General features: G+C 44.4%; 1 protein-coding gene across 1 annotated transcript in view; it reads left to right on the top strand.

The window, feature by feature from the left end:
• The first annotated feature begins 1127 nt into the window (after positions 1-1127).
• Positions 1128-17934, top strand: part of LOC126335277 (pre-mRNA-splicing factor SYF2) — a 60099-nt gene continuing 43292 nt past the window's right edge. The window contains exons 1-3 of the mRNA XM_049998341.1: positions 1128-1364; positions 1531-1618; positions 5605-5745. Of these exons, the coding sequence (XP_049854298.1) occupies positions 1357-1364; positions 1531-1618; positions 5605-5745 (237 nt within the window). The 5' untranslated portion in view covers positions 1128-1356. The remainder of the gene's footprint in view (positions 1365-1530; positions 1619-5604; positions 5746-17934) is intronic.

Genomic DNA, 17934 nt, shown 5'->3' with positions numbered 1-17934 from the left:
AGAAGCTCAACAACACAAACAGTCCTGATTTGTTTAAAAAGACTGCTGAGTTAGAAGTAAATAATTCATATTATATTAAAATCCAGATACAGTGAAAAAAATTCTATGGAGCTTGATAATAAATTTAAAATTGTTTTGCAAAACAGATTCTTGAAATTAATTGATGGTTTGGATTTTCAGTATTTAAGATGGAGATATTAAATGGAGAAATAAGGTAATGAAGAAACTTAGAAATGTTGATAATTTTTTAGAATAATGTTGATGAAATGACCTAGTAGTGGCTGAATGGGCCCACTGACGTGAAAATTTATACCGTCTATCAGTTGGAACAACACGAGCGCCCCTACAGGCGAGAAATCAGCCGTAAGATTAACTTTTGTTTTTGATTATTTTTCTTCTAAATTAACCAAATAGTTATTATATTTTTATGTTCGAAACATCAGTAAATTATCGAGAGATAAATGTAAAAACAGAGGAATCTCACTGATTCAGTGCCATAAACTACAATTTATTCATTAAGAAATGCTTTATATGAGTAATTGTAACTTATAATGTTAGAAACAAGAGAATATAAACTCATACTTCTTGCACGAGAAACAGATTTCTTTAGTTGTCTGTCCTTACTATGATAGGCACTCTCCTTAACACCTTACAATTATGTGTGAAGTCTAATGATTTGCGCATTATTAAACTGCATTCTAGTTTCCAGTGCATGAATATTTTAATGTTAATTGTTTTTGTTTGAAAAGTGAAAGTGTTGAAAATTCTGGTCGTTTGTGACTCAGATTTAGCAACAATAGTGGAACTGTTTTGTTCTCTGTTGGGTAACACTTTATTAACTTTCGATGTTCTTCTATCGCCTTTGTATGGTTTTTCTTTCAGCTACACTTATGGTCGCTTACTTGGTACGTTACATAATATAGGTATTACATTTCATAAAAGTTTCCTGCATTCCTGACCCACTATGAATGCAAGTGTAGCGAACAAAACGTCTAGAAGTCTTTCTGCAGAAAATCAGGTCTCTTGCTGTTTAATAGTTTCTTTATTTAAGAGAAAATGACATTCTTATATAAATGTATGATATCCCATACCGCATGCAGAAGTGTTCCTTGTTGGCCGCTTGGAGCACTATGGTCGCAGAAAATCACAATAATGGGCAGCAGTGTCACTTCTGTTGTTATAGGTTGTACGGGGTCTATGAACATCAATCAATACACTCACTGCGATAATTTTGTGTCATATTCTGGGTTCGAAAGGTTACTTTGTGAACCCGGAACATTAAAAAAAATTCAAACATATCGCAGCGAGTGTATCGATTAATGTTCACAGCCGCTCGTGATTCATCCACTATCCAGTATGAGTATGTGAGTATGAGTATCGATGAGGAAGTAGAACTGTGATAGTGTGTTGTTTGTTTATTGTTTTGTATAATGTGTAATGTAGTGTAAACAGTACGGACTAGACTGTAACTAACAGTGTTCTTCAGCGCGATTGTTATTTCTTCAACGAGTAATATCCAATAATTTATAGAAAAATGGCTGCAGCTTCGGGAACGATGTCATTTCAGGAGAAACAAGCAGAGAGAATGAAGAAACTGAGAGAGCTTCACAGTAAAAGGGTAAATGTCACATTTCATTTGAAGCATCATTTTGTTCTTTGTTCGTTCAATGGTATAAAGAGTACTAAATTAAATGATAAAATGTGGTGTAAGATGTTTCGTTGATTTCTTTAGTAATTTGGTACTAGTGTACAGATGATTTTAAAGTACCATGCTTATCGACAGTTAAAGAGTGCCCAGTTTCCTATTACATATGACTATAAATTGCCTTTTTGCTTTTAAATGAGCGTGAAGTTTTTTTTTAATAGCTATTGTTTGTTTATAAATTGTTGATGCAGAAGTTTTAATATTTCGTACTCCATCGTGTTATTATCGGCCTTTACTAGGCCACCTTTTGTTTTTAATTGACCACCATGTCTCCACTATGGAACTCGTAGTAGGTTAGATTCAAAGTGGCTGCATTTATTTGTAATAAAACCCATATTGGGAGACCGATTTGTGTTGTGAAATCGATTGTTTCCGAAGTTGTGTTCACACCAAAGACTAGTTTGACACAGTTCGCTACGCCACTCAACCCTGCGCTGTCTTCATCATCAAATAAGAATTGGAACCTACATCCATTGAAACCTGGCTACTGTATTAGTTGATTCGTCTCCTGCAACAATCACCCCCTCCCCCCCCCCCCCCCAGTTCCCCCTAATAAGTAATGGATGGTTCCTTGGATTCTAAGAATGTGTGCTACCCTTCTTTTAGTCAGGTTAAACAACAATTTTTCCTCCCCAAGTCTGTTTAGTATCTCCTCTTCAGTAATGCTATCAACTCGTGTAATCGTCAGGATTTTTTGTCTGACTTGTTTACTGTCTAGATTTCTTTCCATACAAGACAACACTCCAGACAATTCCTTTTAAAAATACTTCCGAATGTGTAAATTTCTAGGGTACATATTTGATTTCAACAAACACTTCTCTTGCCGTTGCCAGTCAAAATTTCATATCCTCTCTGCTTTGGCCATCATCCATAATTACTAACCAAATGGCAAAACTTATGTACTACTTTCAGTGCCTCATTTCTTAATCTAATTTCCTCAGCATCATCTGATTTAATTTGACTATGTTCCACTACCTGTTCCCCCCTCCCCCTCCTTTCGATATCCTCCTTTCAAGGCCATGTCAATTCAGTTTAGCTGCTCTTCCAAGTCCTGCGCTGTCTTTGACAGAATTACAGTGAGATTAGCAAAACTCAAAGTTTTTAATTCTTCTTCATAAACATTAATTCTTTCTCCAGGTTTTTCTTTGGTTTTCCTTTGGGTCTACTGATTACTCAGAGTATAGATGAAACAAAATCAGGGATAAACTACATCCCTATCTCACTCCCTTCTCAACCACTGCAGCTCATTCATGCCCTTTGACACTTATAATTGCTGTGTGGATCTGCACAAGTTGTATATAATCTTTCTTTACCAAGCTGATATCTTCAGAATTTCAAGGAATGTATTCCAGTTAACATTGCAAAGTGTACTTTGAGTTTACAAATGCTACCTTTCCCATAGTTATAAATGGATCTAGAGGCTTGATTTGTCATCTAGTCATTACTGCTTCGCCAGTTTCTGGATTCTGCGAATCTATTTTAGACATCTGTATTCCTTTTTGTCAGTTTCATTTGCATTCTTATATTTTCTCCTTTCATCAATAAAATTTAATATCTCCTGTGATATCCAAAGATTTCTACCAGCCTTTGTCATCTACTGCATTCCTTTCCCCTATTTCAGCCAGCCATTCATAAGGCTTAGTAACATCTGGTTCTTTCAAAATAATTATTTCTCGTCTCCTTAATTTCCTACTCTTTTGCAGTCTCTTCAATCAACAGTAAATTATGGACAGAGTCCACGTCTGCCCTTGAAAATGTCTTAAACTTTAATATTTGGTTCTACCATCTCAGTCTTACCATTAAATAATAGCTCTGCAACCTTCCAGTGTAACCATGTCTTTCTGCATATACAGTTTTCTTTCAAGTTTATTAGTGTTAGCAATGATAAAATTATGCTCTTTGCAAAATTCGGTAAAAACGAGTGTGGCAGTATCACCTGTTGGCTTTGATCCATGGTGCTATCAAGATGACAGACAACACTATTTCAAGCTTAGACAATATGATGACCAAAATGTCACTCATTACGTATGCAAACAAACACAGATATGATACAACAAATTACTTACTGTTTTTAATTAAATTTAATTATTAGAACAAACATATTTATATATCGAAAAGTAAATGACGAAACACATAGTTTTCCTGAAAATGTATGCCTATCTTGATTTGCAAAATCCCTTATACGTGGAATCTGATAAGGTGCCCGGAACTACTTTGCACCTCAACACTTTGAGCTGCAGACATATTTACATAATATATGTGTAAATCTTCTCATGCAATTTTCTCGGAATTGCCAGAGTAGTGTGCCTTACTACTTGCACATTATGTTGTTTCAACGGTCTATTAAAGGTGTACAAAGTTTGAAGTAAATCCGTGATCCCAGCGTCATGGTCTCTCCATGTAAGTGTTTTCACCAGTAAGGTGTTATCAGTTTTAACTCTCAAGGATTTGTTCAGAAGAGTTACTTTTTGTTTGTGTAACTTCCCACTAGTTGTTATGTCAATTCATCCTTCAAGCTCAAAGCTAATTTTTCTATTAATGAACGGAAAGTCTTGCCATAACTTACCATTGGTTTATCATGTATCCTGACACATGCATAACTTTTGTCATGTGATATAACTCACCAAGATAATGGATAAACATACTGGAAGCAGTCAGTACTTTGCCACAAATTACATAATGTGAACAAGGCGTAATACTGTCAACATGCTGCATGAAAACTGAACTTCACTCAAAACCAAAAATATGGCATTGTTTTCAAGGCTTTGTTTGAATAAGATTTTAAAAATTGTTTCTTACATAAATTGAACTGTTAGTGCCTAATTTTTAGAGGTGGTGTGTATAATGTTAATATTTTCCAAATTTTGTGTAGTAATTGCAGTAATATGAGGGAACTTAGCTAGCTTTATGAAAGAATGCATGCTATCATTTCAGTTGATTAGTTTGAAAAGAGAGAATAAGATGACTGCTACATAAGACTAAAATCTGGAACATTTCACTCTTTGTGGCCACCATAACGTATTGTTACAAATATGGGCTGTGCCCAAAAACATAAGATAAAGCACTTATTCAGGTTTAGGTGTCCATATTCTTATAGTTTTCTATATTTACAGTGTATCAGTTATGTGTAACAATGTTTCATATGATAAATGGTTCATAGAAACATGCAACAGGCAGCAGTATTCACACTAGGTTTCTAGCTCATGCTCTTTCTGTAGCAAAAGTAAATGCAGAACCCAAACATAGGTTCCACAGCTATGGTAAGACTTAATATTGACTATTGATTACTGAAAGCAGTTACCTGGACAGACGGAGTTAGGAAGGAGGGGGGGGCACGAAGACAGAGAGAGATAGATAGATAGAATGTCTGCGTGAGTCATGAGTGGAGTCTTCCTCCCTTCCCCTCCCGCTGCCCCCTTTTTCATCCCCCTCTCCCCCGTCTATCTCTCGTATGCTCTACCCTCCTTCCGTCTTGTTGCGCTGTCACTGAACACTGATTCCCCCATCTAAATACCTGCCTCGCTTGATGCCGCATCATCCTTCGTGCTGTGTGTATCCTTCCCCACCCTGTCCCTACCTCCAACTGCTTTCAGCAACTGATAAATAATAGCCAGTCTCACACTGCTAGAGTGTGCATTTGGGTGTCTATGCGGTTGTGTCTGCCCAGAATATACATTGTTGTTTTTCATCTGGTAAATCTATTTTGACCATAACCACCCTGCCAATCTATTGTTCGTTTGTAGTTTGACATTGTTTTCTATATGTGAACAGAAGTTTGATACTTAAATGAGAAATCGTTTGCTTCCCTCCTGCTAAAAGTGAAAGAACTGAAAATCTTAACATGATTCTGCTTTTGACTCTGTTGCTATTATATTATATATATCACATGATTGTTTCAGAATGAAGCACGCCAGTTGAATCACCAAGAAGTAGTGGAAGAAGACAAGCGCAACAACCTCCCAACCAATTGGGAAGCAAGGAAACGAAGAGCGGAGTGGATTTTAAATGATGAAAAGAAAAGAAGAGAGGCTGAAGAAGGTGTAAGTCACGCTATTTACCTGTAGAGTTTTTATTGGTATGTAGCGGCAGGTGTATTTGTGGGTTTCCAGCTGAGCCGGTTTTATCTTTGTACAGTACTGATTCAAACCTTAATGCCCATTGTCTTGCAGTGAAAGAAAGCCAGGTCTCATCTACAGTGACAAAGGAGAGAGAGTTTACTGCATTGTAAGTCAGCTCATGCACTGTACTTGAATTGCTCATTTGGCAGGTGGCTACCAATCAAAGACGAGTATAGGAGTTAGACTGATTCAAACCGTTTTCAAATGCCTCAGAATGCTCATATTATAGTTTTCTGTTTTATAGCATGCATTACCTATGTTGTATTTTTAATTTTGCGCTGCAGATGGAACAAAATTGCAATTCCAAACCATCATTATGAAATCTTTAACAAGATTCTCATTAATTATTTTATGTCTTCTAAAATACATCCATTGTGTTTGTAGTTAATTTCCTCCAAATTTTTTTGTGGGCTTTGTTAGTGGCATGACAGTTGTTTCTCTAGAGGACCTGTGCAAGATACTTTGAATGAAAAAGTGCTGGAAGATATTGATCCACAGAGTTCTGAGTGTTAGTTTTGCACTCTCCCAGATTTCTTCAATAGTGCTTCTGTTTAGTGATTAGAATTGTGCATTAATCATTCTTTTCTTATTACTACATTTTGAGGAAAGTCTGGTTCACCTATAAAACCAGCATGTCATATTTTTATGGAGTACATTTCATGTAATACCTGCACACACACACACACACACACACACACACACACACACACACACACACACACACACACATTAAAATTTATGGCACATTGATCTCTCTCATTCCTGTGTTCCCGCCAGGTGCTCACACTGTCAGTACAAGTAGGTACTGATCCTTTAAGCATTCAGAAAATTACAGAAGTGTTGAGCAGAGATGTCAAGAGAACAAAATCTTTACACTGTTAAGAATACTCTCCTCTTCACATGTGAAGTGAGTATTTGGGCTGTGAGGGGAAATGGCACGGGAGATCTGTTTGCAGACTACATCTGGTAACAGTGTCTGTGGAGGCCTTGGTGGGACCTCTCAGCATACTGAGCAAGGGAGTTTTTGTCACTGCAAATACACCGTCCCTGCATGGCCAAGGTATATGGGAGGAATTTTTGGTGTGAAAGGGATGAAAGCTGTCAGAATGTAGGTAATGTTGGTGGTTGGTGTGCTTATCCAAAGGCCTCACCTTTAGCCCCACACCCAGATTTAACCACTCTGGACTTGTCAAAGACTTACTCTCCTTATCCTGATTCCTGCAATGGAAGCCCTTCTTTGTTGCCAATCCCTCCAAACAAAACCACACTAATTTCAATAGTGAACTGTGCCTCTTCCAGTTCATACCACCATCCAACCGTGACCCTTCCCCCATCCCAGTTAACCTCCCTGTGATCACTTTGCAGGAATTCCTTACTTCCAACTTAGCTAAAAAATACTTCTCCAGGTCGCATCCTCAGAACACCAAACTTTCAGTAGAAGAAAGAACAGCTATACATAACCTCAAAACAAATTCTGGCGCAATCATCCTACCTGCAGACAAAGGCTCCACCACTGTTGTTATGAACTGCAGTGACTACCTGGCTGAAGGCATCCATCAGTTATCTGACTCCTCCACCTATAAATTCTGCCAGAGTGATCCTGTCCCAGAAATCCAACACAAACTCCATTCCCTGCTTAAAGGGCGAGGACCTCCCCAGAACATCTCCCATCAATCCATTTCCTTCCTCACCCTTTTGACACCCCAAAATCCACAAACCCCACAGTCCTGGACACCCTACTGTGGCCTGTTATTGCACCCCCACTGAAAGAATTTCGGCCTTCATTGACCAAAATCTCTAAACATTTGCCCATAATCTAGTCTCCCACGTCAGAGACACCAACCAGTTCCTTTACCGACTCTCCACCATCCCCACCCCCATACCTCCTTGATCCCTACTCACCACTGTTGACACCACCTCCCTATACACCAACATCCCTCATACCCATGGTCCTACTGCTATTGAATACTACCTTTCCCACTATCCTTCAGACTTCAAACCTACTACCTTATTCCTCATACCCCTTACTAACTTTAACCTAATCCACAATTACTTATCATTTGAAGGGAAGGTATATAAACAAAACTGCAACATAGCCATGGGAACCCACATAATGCGCTCCTTTGACAACCTTTTTATGGACCATCTAGAGGAGACCTTCCTAGCCTCCCAAAAGACCAAACCCCTATTCTGGTTCAGGTTCAAAGATGACATCTTCATGATCTGTTCTCAGGGCCAAGACACCGTGTCTTTGTTCCTTCACAGTGTCGACATATCCTCTCCCATCTGCTTCACATCGTCCTTCTCAACCCAGCAAGTCACATTCCTAGATGTTGACCTTCTCCTTTCTGTTGGCTCCATCCACACCCTTGTCCACATTAATCCCACCAACAGTATCTGCATTTTGACAGCTGTCATCCGTTTCACAACAAAAGATCCATCCCATATGGCCTGGCCACCCGGGGATGGCATATTTGCAGTGACAAAAACTCGCATGCTCAGTATGCTGAGGGTCTCACCGAGGCCTTCACAGACAGGCACTCTCCCTCATACGTAGTCTGCAGACAGAACTCCCGTGCTATTTCCCCTTACACCCCAAATCCTCGCACCACCCTCAAAAGCCAGCCACAAAAGTGGTCCCCTTGTCACGAACCCGCTCTACTGTTCAGGAAAAGTTATCTCCATAAGGACACCGCTACGGTGTGGCTAATGGCTGCATAATACTTTAGTAGAGCTGGCCATCCATGATGTCTCCCTTGTTGATGCTGCTGAGTCTGCGTTGTCCATGTGGCTTCTCGTTGTCTAGGCGATGATTCCTTTGCTGCTCTGGGTCCAAGAAGAGGTGCGGGTTTTTAAATTATTACTGGACTATCGAAAAATGACGCAGTACTCCATGGTTTCTTTGTATCAAAAACAAATTTATTGCCAAAACTATATACACAACTACACTCAGCCGTGGCCAACACTCAAGTGTCGATAAACCCGTTGTAGACCAAAGATCACGGTCGTAAGCTACAAAGAACTTACAATTCCAGTATCGATTATTGATCGCAACACCTAACTTAGTATTATCTTAAGCAAAAGCTTTTTTAACATGACTTTAGTGTATAATAAAATAAAATGATGTCTATTTGTCAGTTCCATTACAATAGCCCCCCCCCCCCCCCCCCCCCCCCCCCCCCCCGAAGAATTTTGTAAGTATGAAAATGCGAACAAAATTTTGACATCAGAATAATGGAACTTCCAAGAATATGATTTTAAATAAATTAAAATTTTTAATAGGATTGTTTCCTTTTAATTACGCTAACACGGAAATTGTTATACTAAGTAAAGGAAAACATACAATTTTTAACTTTAGAGTAAATGAAATACAAAAGAAGATTCACAATTTTCACTTAGAAGAGTCCATAATGTTGTAGCACTTCACATGAAACCGTTGAAAGACTAACTTTTACCCCCCTGTGGGTTCGGGGGTAAGAATAGGCCCACGGTATTCCTGCCTGTCGTAAGAGGCGACTAAAAGGAGTCTCAAACGTTTCGGCCTTATGTGATGGTCCCCTACCGGGTTTGACCTCCATCTTCTAAATTCTTCCGAAGAGCGAGCTGATTGGGGAAGGGCGCCTTACAAGGTGCAATGTGTCCATCGCTCATTACCATCTCTAGCTTGGTTGGTCGTCGTCGCATAGCTGTCCCGCCCACTCACCATCTCTAGGGCGTGGCTTTGTTCTTGGGTGCGGTTTTTGCAGTCTGCTCTGCTGTGTCGCTTTATGCGCCAATGACGATCATGGACTACATTTCACCTGAAATCCAGCACGGTAGCCAGTCCGTTGTGGTGGGGCCGCCATGTACCCTGTCGGTTGTAGCCCCCTGACAACACAGGGATCGCTCTACTGATGCCTGCGCCGTTAACTCCCCGCGTATGCCAAGGAGTAGATGCCTGTCTCCTTGGGGCATCGGGACTCCCGGCAATGGCCATCCCGCCAGGTGGTCGTTGCTGAGGCTGGGTGGCGCCCGTGGGGAGGGCCCTTGGTCGGAGTAGGTGGCATCAGGGCGGATGACCCGCGATGAAGCGTGGTACATCATCTCTTGCTGGCGGCCAGCCGCCAGCAGTCTCTAAGCGTTCTCGGCCTCAATATAACGCTCAGGCATATGATCCACAATCGTTCCCCTCCCTGGCCACACCATGGGAGGAACGAAAGGCTACGGTTGGCAGCGAACCTTATTCACCTCGCTATTTAGTCTGTACACGAGTCGATGGGGAATCGTTTATGGCGACCAAGCCTCAGTTTTTTGTCGAGCACTTGGAGGACAAGTTTGGGGAGGTGGAGGGCTTGTCCAAAATGCGCTCTGGGGCAGTATTGATCAAAACGGCATCCTCTGCACAGTCACGGCGGTTACTCGCTTGTGACAAGTTGGGGGATGTTTCCGTCACGATCACACCCCATAAGAGTCTCAACATGGTCCAGGGCATTATATTCCATAGGGACCTACTCTTGCAGTCAGACGACGAGCTACGCGCCAATTTAGAACGGCGGGGTGTTCACTTCGTCCGGCGCGTCCATCGGGGTCCGAGGGATAATCAGGTAGCTACCGGTGCCTTCATCTTGGCCTTCGAGGGTGACGTCCTACCCGAAAAGGTCAAGGTGATGGTCTACCGATGTGATGTGAAGCCCTATATCCCTCCCCCGATGAGGTGTTTCAAATGCTGGAAGTTCGGCCACATGTCATCTCGGTGTACTTCCAGCATGACATGCAGAGATTGTGGACGCCCTTCACATCCTAATACTGCATGTGCGCCGACTCCCATCTGTGTGAACTGCGGCGGACACCATTCCCCTTGCTCGCCAGACTGCAAGGTTCTACTGAAAGAACGAAGGATCATGGAATATAAGACCCTGGACCGCATGACCTATACTGAGGCTAAGCGGAAATACGAGAGGCTACATCCTGTGGCTCTGACCAGCTCCTATGCCACCGCTGCCAAAACAGTAGTTTTGTCATCTGCTGCACCGATTCCACTGAACACTCTGAGCCGGAATACTACACCTGCCCCCTTGATGGTGGGGGGCACTTCCCCATCTGTTGCTCCTGCACCACCTACCTCAGGAGCAACGACCCCCCAACCATCGGGGACACAAGTCCCCAACTCTAAGCCGGAGAAGCGTCTGACTTCTTCGGCGACTCTCTCTCGCAAGGGATCCCTCGGGTCCCTCCCTTCCCAGGTTTCCACCTCTGGGAAGGGTGACGTCAGCCAATGGCTGAAAAGCAGGCCAGCGGCTGGTCGCAGGGCTTCCCGCTCCTCCTCCGTCCCGGTGACTGGATCGGTGGAGCCCTCCCAGCCAGTAAAGCCCAAGGAGCAGAGAGAGAAGACGAAGAAGAAGAAGGCCTCTAAGGCCAAGGAACGCGCGGTGGCATCCGCCCCACCGCTCCATACAGGCTCTGCGTCTGAGGATGAGGTGGAGATCATGGCGTCCGCTGAGGACCTGGATCTCGCCATACCCTCAGACGCCAAGGACGCCGATTGTACTGGTCCTCGATCGGTGACAGCAGGTGACCCAGTGACGTGATCTGCCTCCTCGGTCCCTTCACGCCTATTTCGCCCATGGACAATGTGATTCTCCAGTGGAACTGCAGCGGTTTTTTCCACCACCTTGCTGAGCTCCGCCAACTCGTCAGCAGTCACCCTTTCTTCTGCATTGCCCTCCAGGAAACGTGGTTTCCGGCAATGCGGACCCCTGCCCTACGAGGGTATCGGGGTTATTATAAGAACCGGGCAGCTTATGAGAGGGTGTCTGGTGGAGTCTGCGTCTACGTCCTTAACTCTATCTACAGCGAGTGTGTGCCTCTTCATACACCCTTAGAGGCTGTCGCTGTAAGGATGTGGACGCCTCAGCCTATTACTGTCTGCAGTTTGTACCTTCCGCCGGATGGTGATGTCTCTCGTCATGTGTTGGCTGCATTGATAGGACAACTGCCGCCTCCCTTTGTGTTGCTGGGCGACTTTAACGCCCATAACCCCTTGTGGGGTAGCGCCGCGATTACTGGCCGGGGCAGAGATGTCGAGACTCTTCTGTCACAGCTTGACCTCTGCCTTTTAAACACGGGAGAGGCGACCCACTTTAGTGCGGTCCATGGCTCGTTTTCGGCCATTGACCTTTCTATTTGCAGCCCCGGACTTTCACCATCCATCCACTGGAGGGTCCATGACGACTTATGTGGTAGTGACCATTTCCCCATCTTTCTGTCACTGCCACAGCGTCACTCTTCTGAACGCCCCTCCAGATGGGCTCTGAATAAGGCTGATTGGGACTTATTTACATCTGTCGCAGTGATCGCACCTCCTTCCACTGATCCAATTGATGCGGTGGTTCAGTCGGTCACCACCAGCATCGTTTCTGCGGCGGCATTTGCGATTCCCTGTCCATCCGGGGCACCTCGGCGGAGGACTGTGCCGTGGTGGTCGCCCGAGATCGCAGAGGCGATTCGAGATCGCCGGCGGGCTCTTCAGCGCCATAAGCGGCACCCGTCGTTGGAGACCCTCATTGCTTTTAAACAGTTCCGCGCCCGAGCCCGACGCCTTATTCGCCAACGGAAGCAGGAGTGCTGGGAACGTTATGTTTCCACCATTGGCGTCCGTACCTCTGCATCGCAGGTTTGGGCCAAGATTCGGCGACTCCAAGGCTATCGGCCACCTGTCTCTGTCCCTGGGCTTTCGCTGAATGGAGCAGTGTGCACCGACTCCGACACGATTGCGGACCGGTTGGCAGAGCATTTTGCTCAGTGTTCCGCGTCAACGAACTACCCGTTGGCCTTCCGCTCCCGGAAAGAGCGGTTGGAAAGTCGGAGGCTTTCCTTTCACACGCGCCGCGCGGAGTCGTACAATGCTCCTTTCAGCTAATGGGAATTCCAGAGCGCACTTTCTGCTTGCCCTGATACGGCTCCTGGACCAGACCGCATTCACAGCCAGATGCTGAAACACCTCTCAGTGCCTTGCCAGCGACGCCTCCTAGATCTTTTCAATCGCGTCTGGGTCGAGGGTGTTTTCCCGTCTCAATGGCGGGAAAGCATAGTCCTCCCCATATTGAAACCTGGCAAGAACCCACTGGAGGTGGACAGCTATCGCCCCATAAGCCTCACCAACGTTCCTTGCAAGTTGCTGGAACGTATGGTGAGCCGGAGGTTGAGTTGGCTCCTCGAGTCTCGGGGCCTTCTGGCTCCGTCTCAGGGTGGGTTCCGTAAAGGCCGCTCTGCCGTCGATAATCTGGTCTCCCTGGAGTCTGCCATCCGTACAGCCTTTGCGCGCCGCCAACATCTGGTTGCCGTCTTCTTCGACATGCGGAAGGCATACGATACGACTTGGCGCCATCACATCCTGGCCACACTTCATGGGTGGGGCCTTAGGGGCCCGCTCCCGATTTTTATTCAGAATTTTCTTTCGTATCGTTCCTTCCGCGTGCAAGTAGCTGCGTCGCATAGTTCCTCCCGGGTCCAGGAGAACGGGGTCCCACAGGGGTCTGTCCTCAGTGTGTCCCTGTTTTTAATTGCCATCAATGGGCTCGTTGAGGCGGTGGGGTCGTCCGTCGCGGCTTCTTTATATGCGGACGACTTCTGCCTATATTACAGCTCCAGTGGCATCGCCGCTGCTGAACGGCAGCTGCAAGGTGCCATCCGCAAGGCGCAGTCATGGGCTGTAGCGCACGGCTTCCAGTTTTCGGCCGCGAAGACCTGCGTTATGCATTTCTGCCGGCGTCGCACGGTTCACCCTGAGCCGCGCCTTTACCTTGACGGTGAACCTCTTGCTGTGGTCGCGACGCATCGGTTCTTGGGACTGGTGTTCGATACCCGGTTGACTTGGCTGCCCCATATTAGGCAGCTGAAGCAAACATGCTGGCGGCACTTAAACGCTGTCCGTTGCTTAAGCCACACCAGGTGGGGTGCCAACCGGTCCACCCTCCTCCACCTATATCAAGCGCTGATCCAGTCCCGCCTTGATTATGGGTGTGTGGCGTACGGTTCTGCCTCGCCTTCGGCGTTGCGATTGCTGGATCCCATACACCACTGCGGGATCCGCCTCGCCACGGGAGCGTTCCGGACAAGCCCCGTCGACAGCATACTTGTGGAGGCTGGTGTCCCTCCATTGCGGTTCCGGCGTGACCGCCTTCTGGCCGCCTATGCCGCGCACGTTTATAGCATGCTAGGGCATCCAAACTACCGTCTCCTGTTCCCGCGCTCGATCGTCCATGTTCCAGACAGGCGGCCCCGGTCAGGGTGTCCCATTGCGGTTCGCCTCCGGGACCTTCTCCGTGGCCTTGACTTTTTTCCTCTGCCGCCTGTTTTCCGGGCCAATCTCCGTCTGCCCCCGTGGAGTGTGCCCCGACCGTGCCTTCGGCTCGACTTGGCACAGGGTCCGAAGGTCTCAGTGCCTCCGGAGGCCCTCCGCCGCCGCTTTCTTTCCATCCTGGCCGAGTTTCCGAACGCGGCGGTGGCCTACACCGACGGTTCGGTAGTCTCTGGTCACACTGGTTACGCTCTCACTCTACGGGATTATTGTGAGCAACGGTCATTGGCAGCTGGCTCCAGTGTATACACTGCCGAGTTGGTTGCCATCTATCGTGCCCTAGAGTTTCTCCGCTCCCGCTCAGGTGAGTCCTTTGTCATCTGTAGTGACTCCCTGAGCGGTTTACGAGCTCTTGACCAGTGTTTCCCTCGTTCCCGTCTGGTGATGGCCATCCAGGAGTCCCTCCATACTCTCGTCCGTTGCGGCCGCTCTGTCACCTTTGTTTGGTCCCCGGGTCACGTCGGCATCCCGGGTAACGAGCGGGTTGACGAACTGGCGAAACAGGCGGTCAGTTCCCCGGCCATGGAGATCGGTCTTTTAGAGAGTGACGTCCGATCCGTATTGCGGCAGAAGGTCCTTGCTGCTTGGCGTGATGAGTGGCGCACCCTGCCCTCTCCCAACAAACTTCGGGCAGTCAAGGAGACAACCAGTGTGTGGCGCTCCTCCATGCGGGGGTCTCGCAAGGACGCTGTCGTCCTCTGCCGGCTCCGCATAGGACATACCCGGCTCACGCACGCGTATCTATTGTACCGTGACGACCCGCCTCTCTGTCGCTGCGGATTGGCCCTGACCGTGGTACACGTCTTACTCGACTGCCCACTTTTAACTGCCCTCAGGCAGACGTTCGCGCTGCCTGATACACTCCCTGCTCTTTTAACCGATGACTCTACTATGGCTGACTTAGTTCTCCGTTTTATTCGAGCAGGGGGTTTTTATCATTCAATATGAGAGTCCCCTTTTATTTTTTTTAGTGTCGACTGTGGCTTTTGGCCTGGGGTTTTAGTTTGTGGTGTTTTAATGTGTCCCTTGGTTGTTGGCCTTTCCAGTTTTATTTTCATGGTCGGCCAATGACCGTCGCACTCAGTGTGTCTTTTAATCTCTTTTCTCTGGTCTTCGTCTATGTCTTTCTTGTACTGTGTCGTCCCTTGTCGTCTCCGTTATGTTTTTATTGCTTGTTGGACTTTTCTTCGTGTATTATTATGGTCGTGGAACAAGGGACCGATGACCTAAGTAGTCTGGTCCCTTTAACCCCCACAAACCAACCAACCAACTAACTTTTAACTGCAGGCTTGTTTTCTTTTCTTTTGTTGCCCACTTTTTACACTACTCACAGTCTGTCCCACATTGTCCATCTGCACATTGGTGACTTCCGTTAAAGGTCTGATTTCTGCATGTCCTGCAGTGCGTCTTTCCAAAGCTTAACTGTTTGTAACACTTCATTGACTATAATGCCATGTTATCTAAAAAATAAAGTCACATACAGAGATCATCTTTTGGTTACATAATGTTTATATGTAAGTACATGGTTAGGATGCATAGTTAACCTTCTGGTAATGTTTATCTAGTGGGAGAAATTTACAGAATCTGTCTGAGTAACACTACAAAGTTATGAACTGGTCCAACACAGATCCTTTAAATACTAATAAATTCAATAAACATGTAATACAAATGCATCAACATATTGGGTGTAAAATGTCTTATTACAGACTATAACACTTACTTTAAGGATAACAAACTTAGATTGTTTTCAGAAGTAAAGTTACAGGCAGTTTGTTACAAGGGTTCATATTCACAGTAAAAGTGCAAAGGTAAAATCATGGATGAAAGCTTTGGAATGGTATGTATCTATCAAAATTTAAAAAATATTATTGCCTATGCTTTTGCAGTGGTTGAGAAAGAAATGTACAATAATTCATGTGGTTTACCAAAAAAATATTTTCTCCTAGTAGAGTTGGACATCTGAAGCACTTAAGTGTGTAGTAATTAGGACTCTGCCTTTAAGATTAAAAAAAATTAAACTTAATTGTTGCAAGACAGATTTAGTGCTGATTAAAGGCTTGCATTATAAATGATGTCTCAAGTGTGGTGTGAGAAAGTTATTACACAAATTATCAAATATCAATCAAATTGCATAAACATACAGAAACATCAAGAACATGGCAAGCGTATTACACAGAAAATCCATTGAAAACACTTCATATAATGAATACATATTAAACAAATAATAAACATTTTAAAGGGCACAAGACTGTAACAAAATCAGACAATTTTTTATATACAGAATTTCCAGTGAAAAATCTTTGTTGAGTCACCTTTTCACTTTCTCAGACTAGTCTTATCCCTTTTGTTTATACAATTTCAACGAGACACTAGCCCGAGAACTTTCCTGGATTTAGGATACACCAACCAGTATGCATTCGGGTGTGGATGTACTACAATCTCAAATGTTACTTAGACAGGATGTGTTTAAGCTTTGTTTACTTACAAATTTTCTGTAGAAGCCACATATCCCATAAAATTATTTCAGTTGTTTTCTGTTACGGGGTATAGGAAACTCTGCAATAGCTTTAATTTTGTCTGGATCAGCCAAAATTCCTTTTTCTGTTATGACATGTCCCAAAAATTTTAACTCAGGTACTGCAAATTTGCACTTTTCTAGTTTTAGTGTCATTCCCCCGCTTCTAAGTTTCTCACATGCCTGTCTTAAAAGCCCAACATACTCATTCCAGTATTGTCCAGTTACTAAAATGTCATCTACATAAATCACTAATTTGGATACAAGTTCCTGCCCAAGCACATGGTCTAAAGCTCTAATGAATTCTGCTACCGATGAGTTCAAGCCAAACGGGACTACACAATACTGATAGCAACGGCCATTGTACAGAAAAGCAGTGTATTTCCTAGATTTGAGTGCCAGGGGTACTTGGTGAAAGCCTGAGGTTAAGTCTAGACTTGACAATAATTTTATGTCCTTGAACTTGTGCAACAGTTCATCAATGTTTTCAGGGTGGTCTGTTTCCCTGTATAAGATCTTGTATAAGGCCTGGAGTGAAGAACTATTCTCACTCCTCCATCCCTCTTTGACACAACTACCAGCGGGTTGTTATAAGCACTGATACTCCTTTCAATAATGCCACACACTTCCATCTTGTGTAATTCTTTCTCAACTGCTGTACGTTTTGCTATGGGCACACCATATGGTTTTATGAAAAATGGGTCATGTGGTCTTACTTGCAAAGTACATTCGTAACCCCTAACTTTCCCTGGAATGTTGCTAAAGACATCACTGTATTCCCATGACAAAGACTCTAGTTCCTGTTTTTGCTCATTGTTTAGACCGCTAGCTTCGGAAATCTTTGTGTTTACCAGTGAGTTGAAATCTACTTCACTTAAATCCAGTTCTGTTATGTGTTTGTCAACATATTTCTTCTCCTTTACAAGATTTATAGTGTTAAATTTATCATTACACAACACTGTATTTGATCTGACAAAGTTGGTGGAGATACACCCCCCATTTGGTGTTGTTATGATAAGTTTTTGTCCTCCCCAGTCAAATCTTGCATCTACACTCCGAATCCATGACATCTCAAGAATACAGTCCTCACTGACGCCTGGTATAATTAGGCATCCATGTGTAAATGTGACTCCCTCAATTGTAAAAGATAACAAAGTTTGTCTTTTCACCGTTTTACTATGTTTTCCTGTAGCCCCTCTTATTTTCACCCCAATGACTGGCATTTCAATGTAATCTTTCTCACACTTCAGCTTTTTGC

Source organism: Schistocerca gregaria, chromosome 2 (genome assembly GCF_023897955.1).
Source record: "Schistocerca gregaria isolate iqSchGreg1 chromosome 2, iqSchGreg1.2, whole genome shotgun sequence".
NCBI lineage: Eukaryota > Metazoa > Arthropoda > Insecta > Orthoptera > Acrididae > Schistocerca > Schistocerca gregaria.
This window is presented reverse-complemented; position numbering and strand designations above follow the sequence as displayed.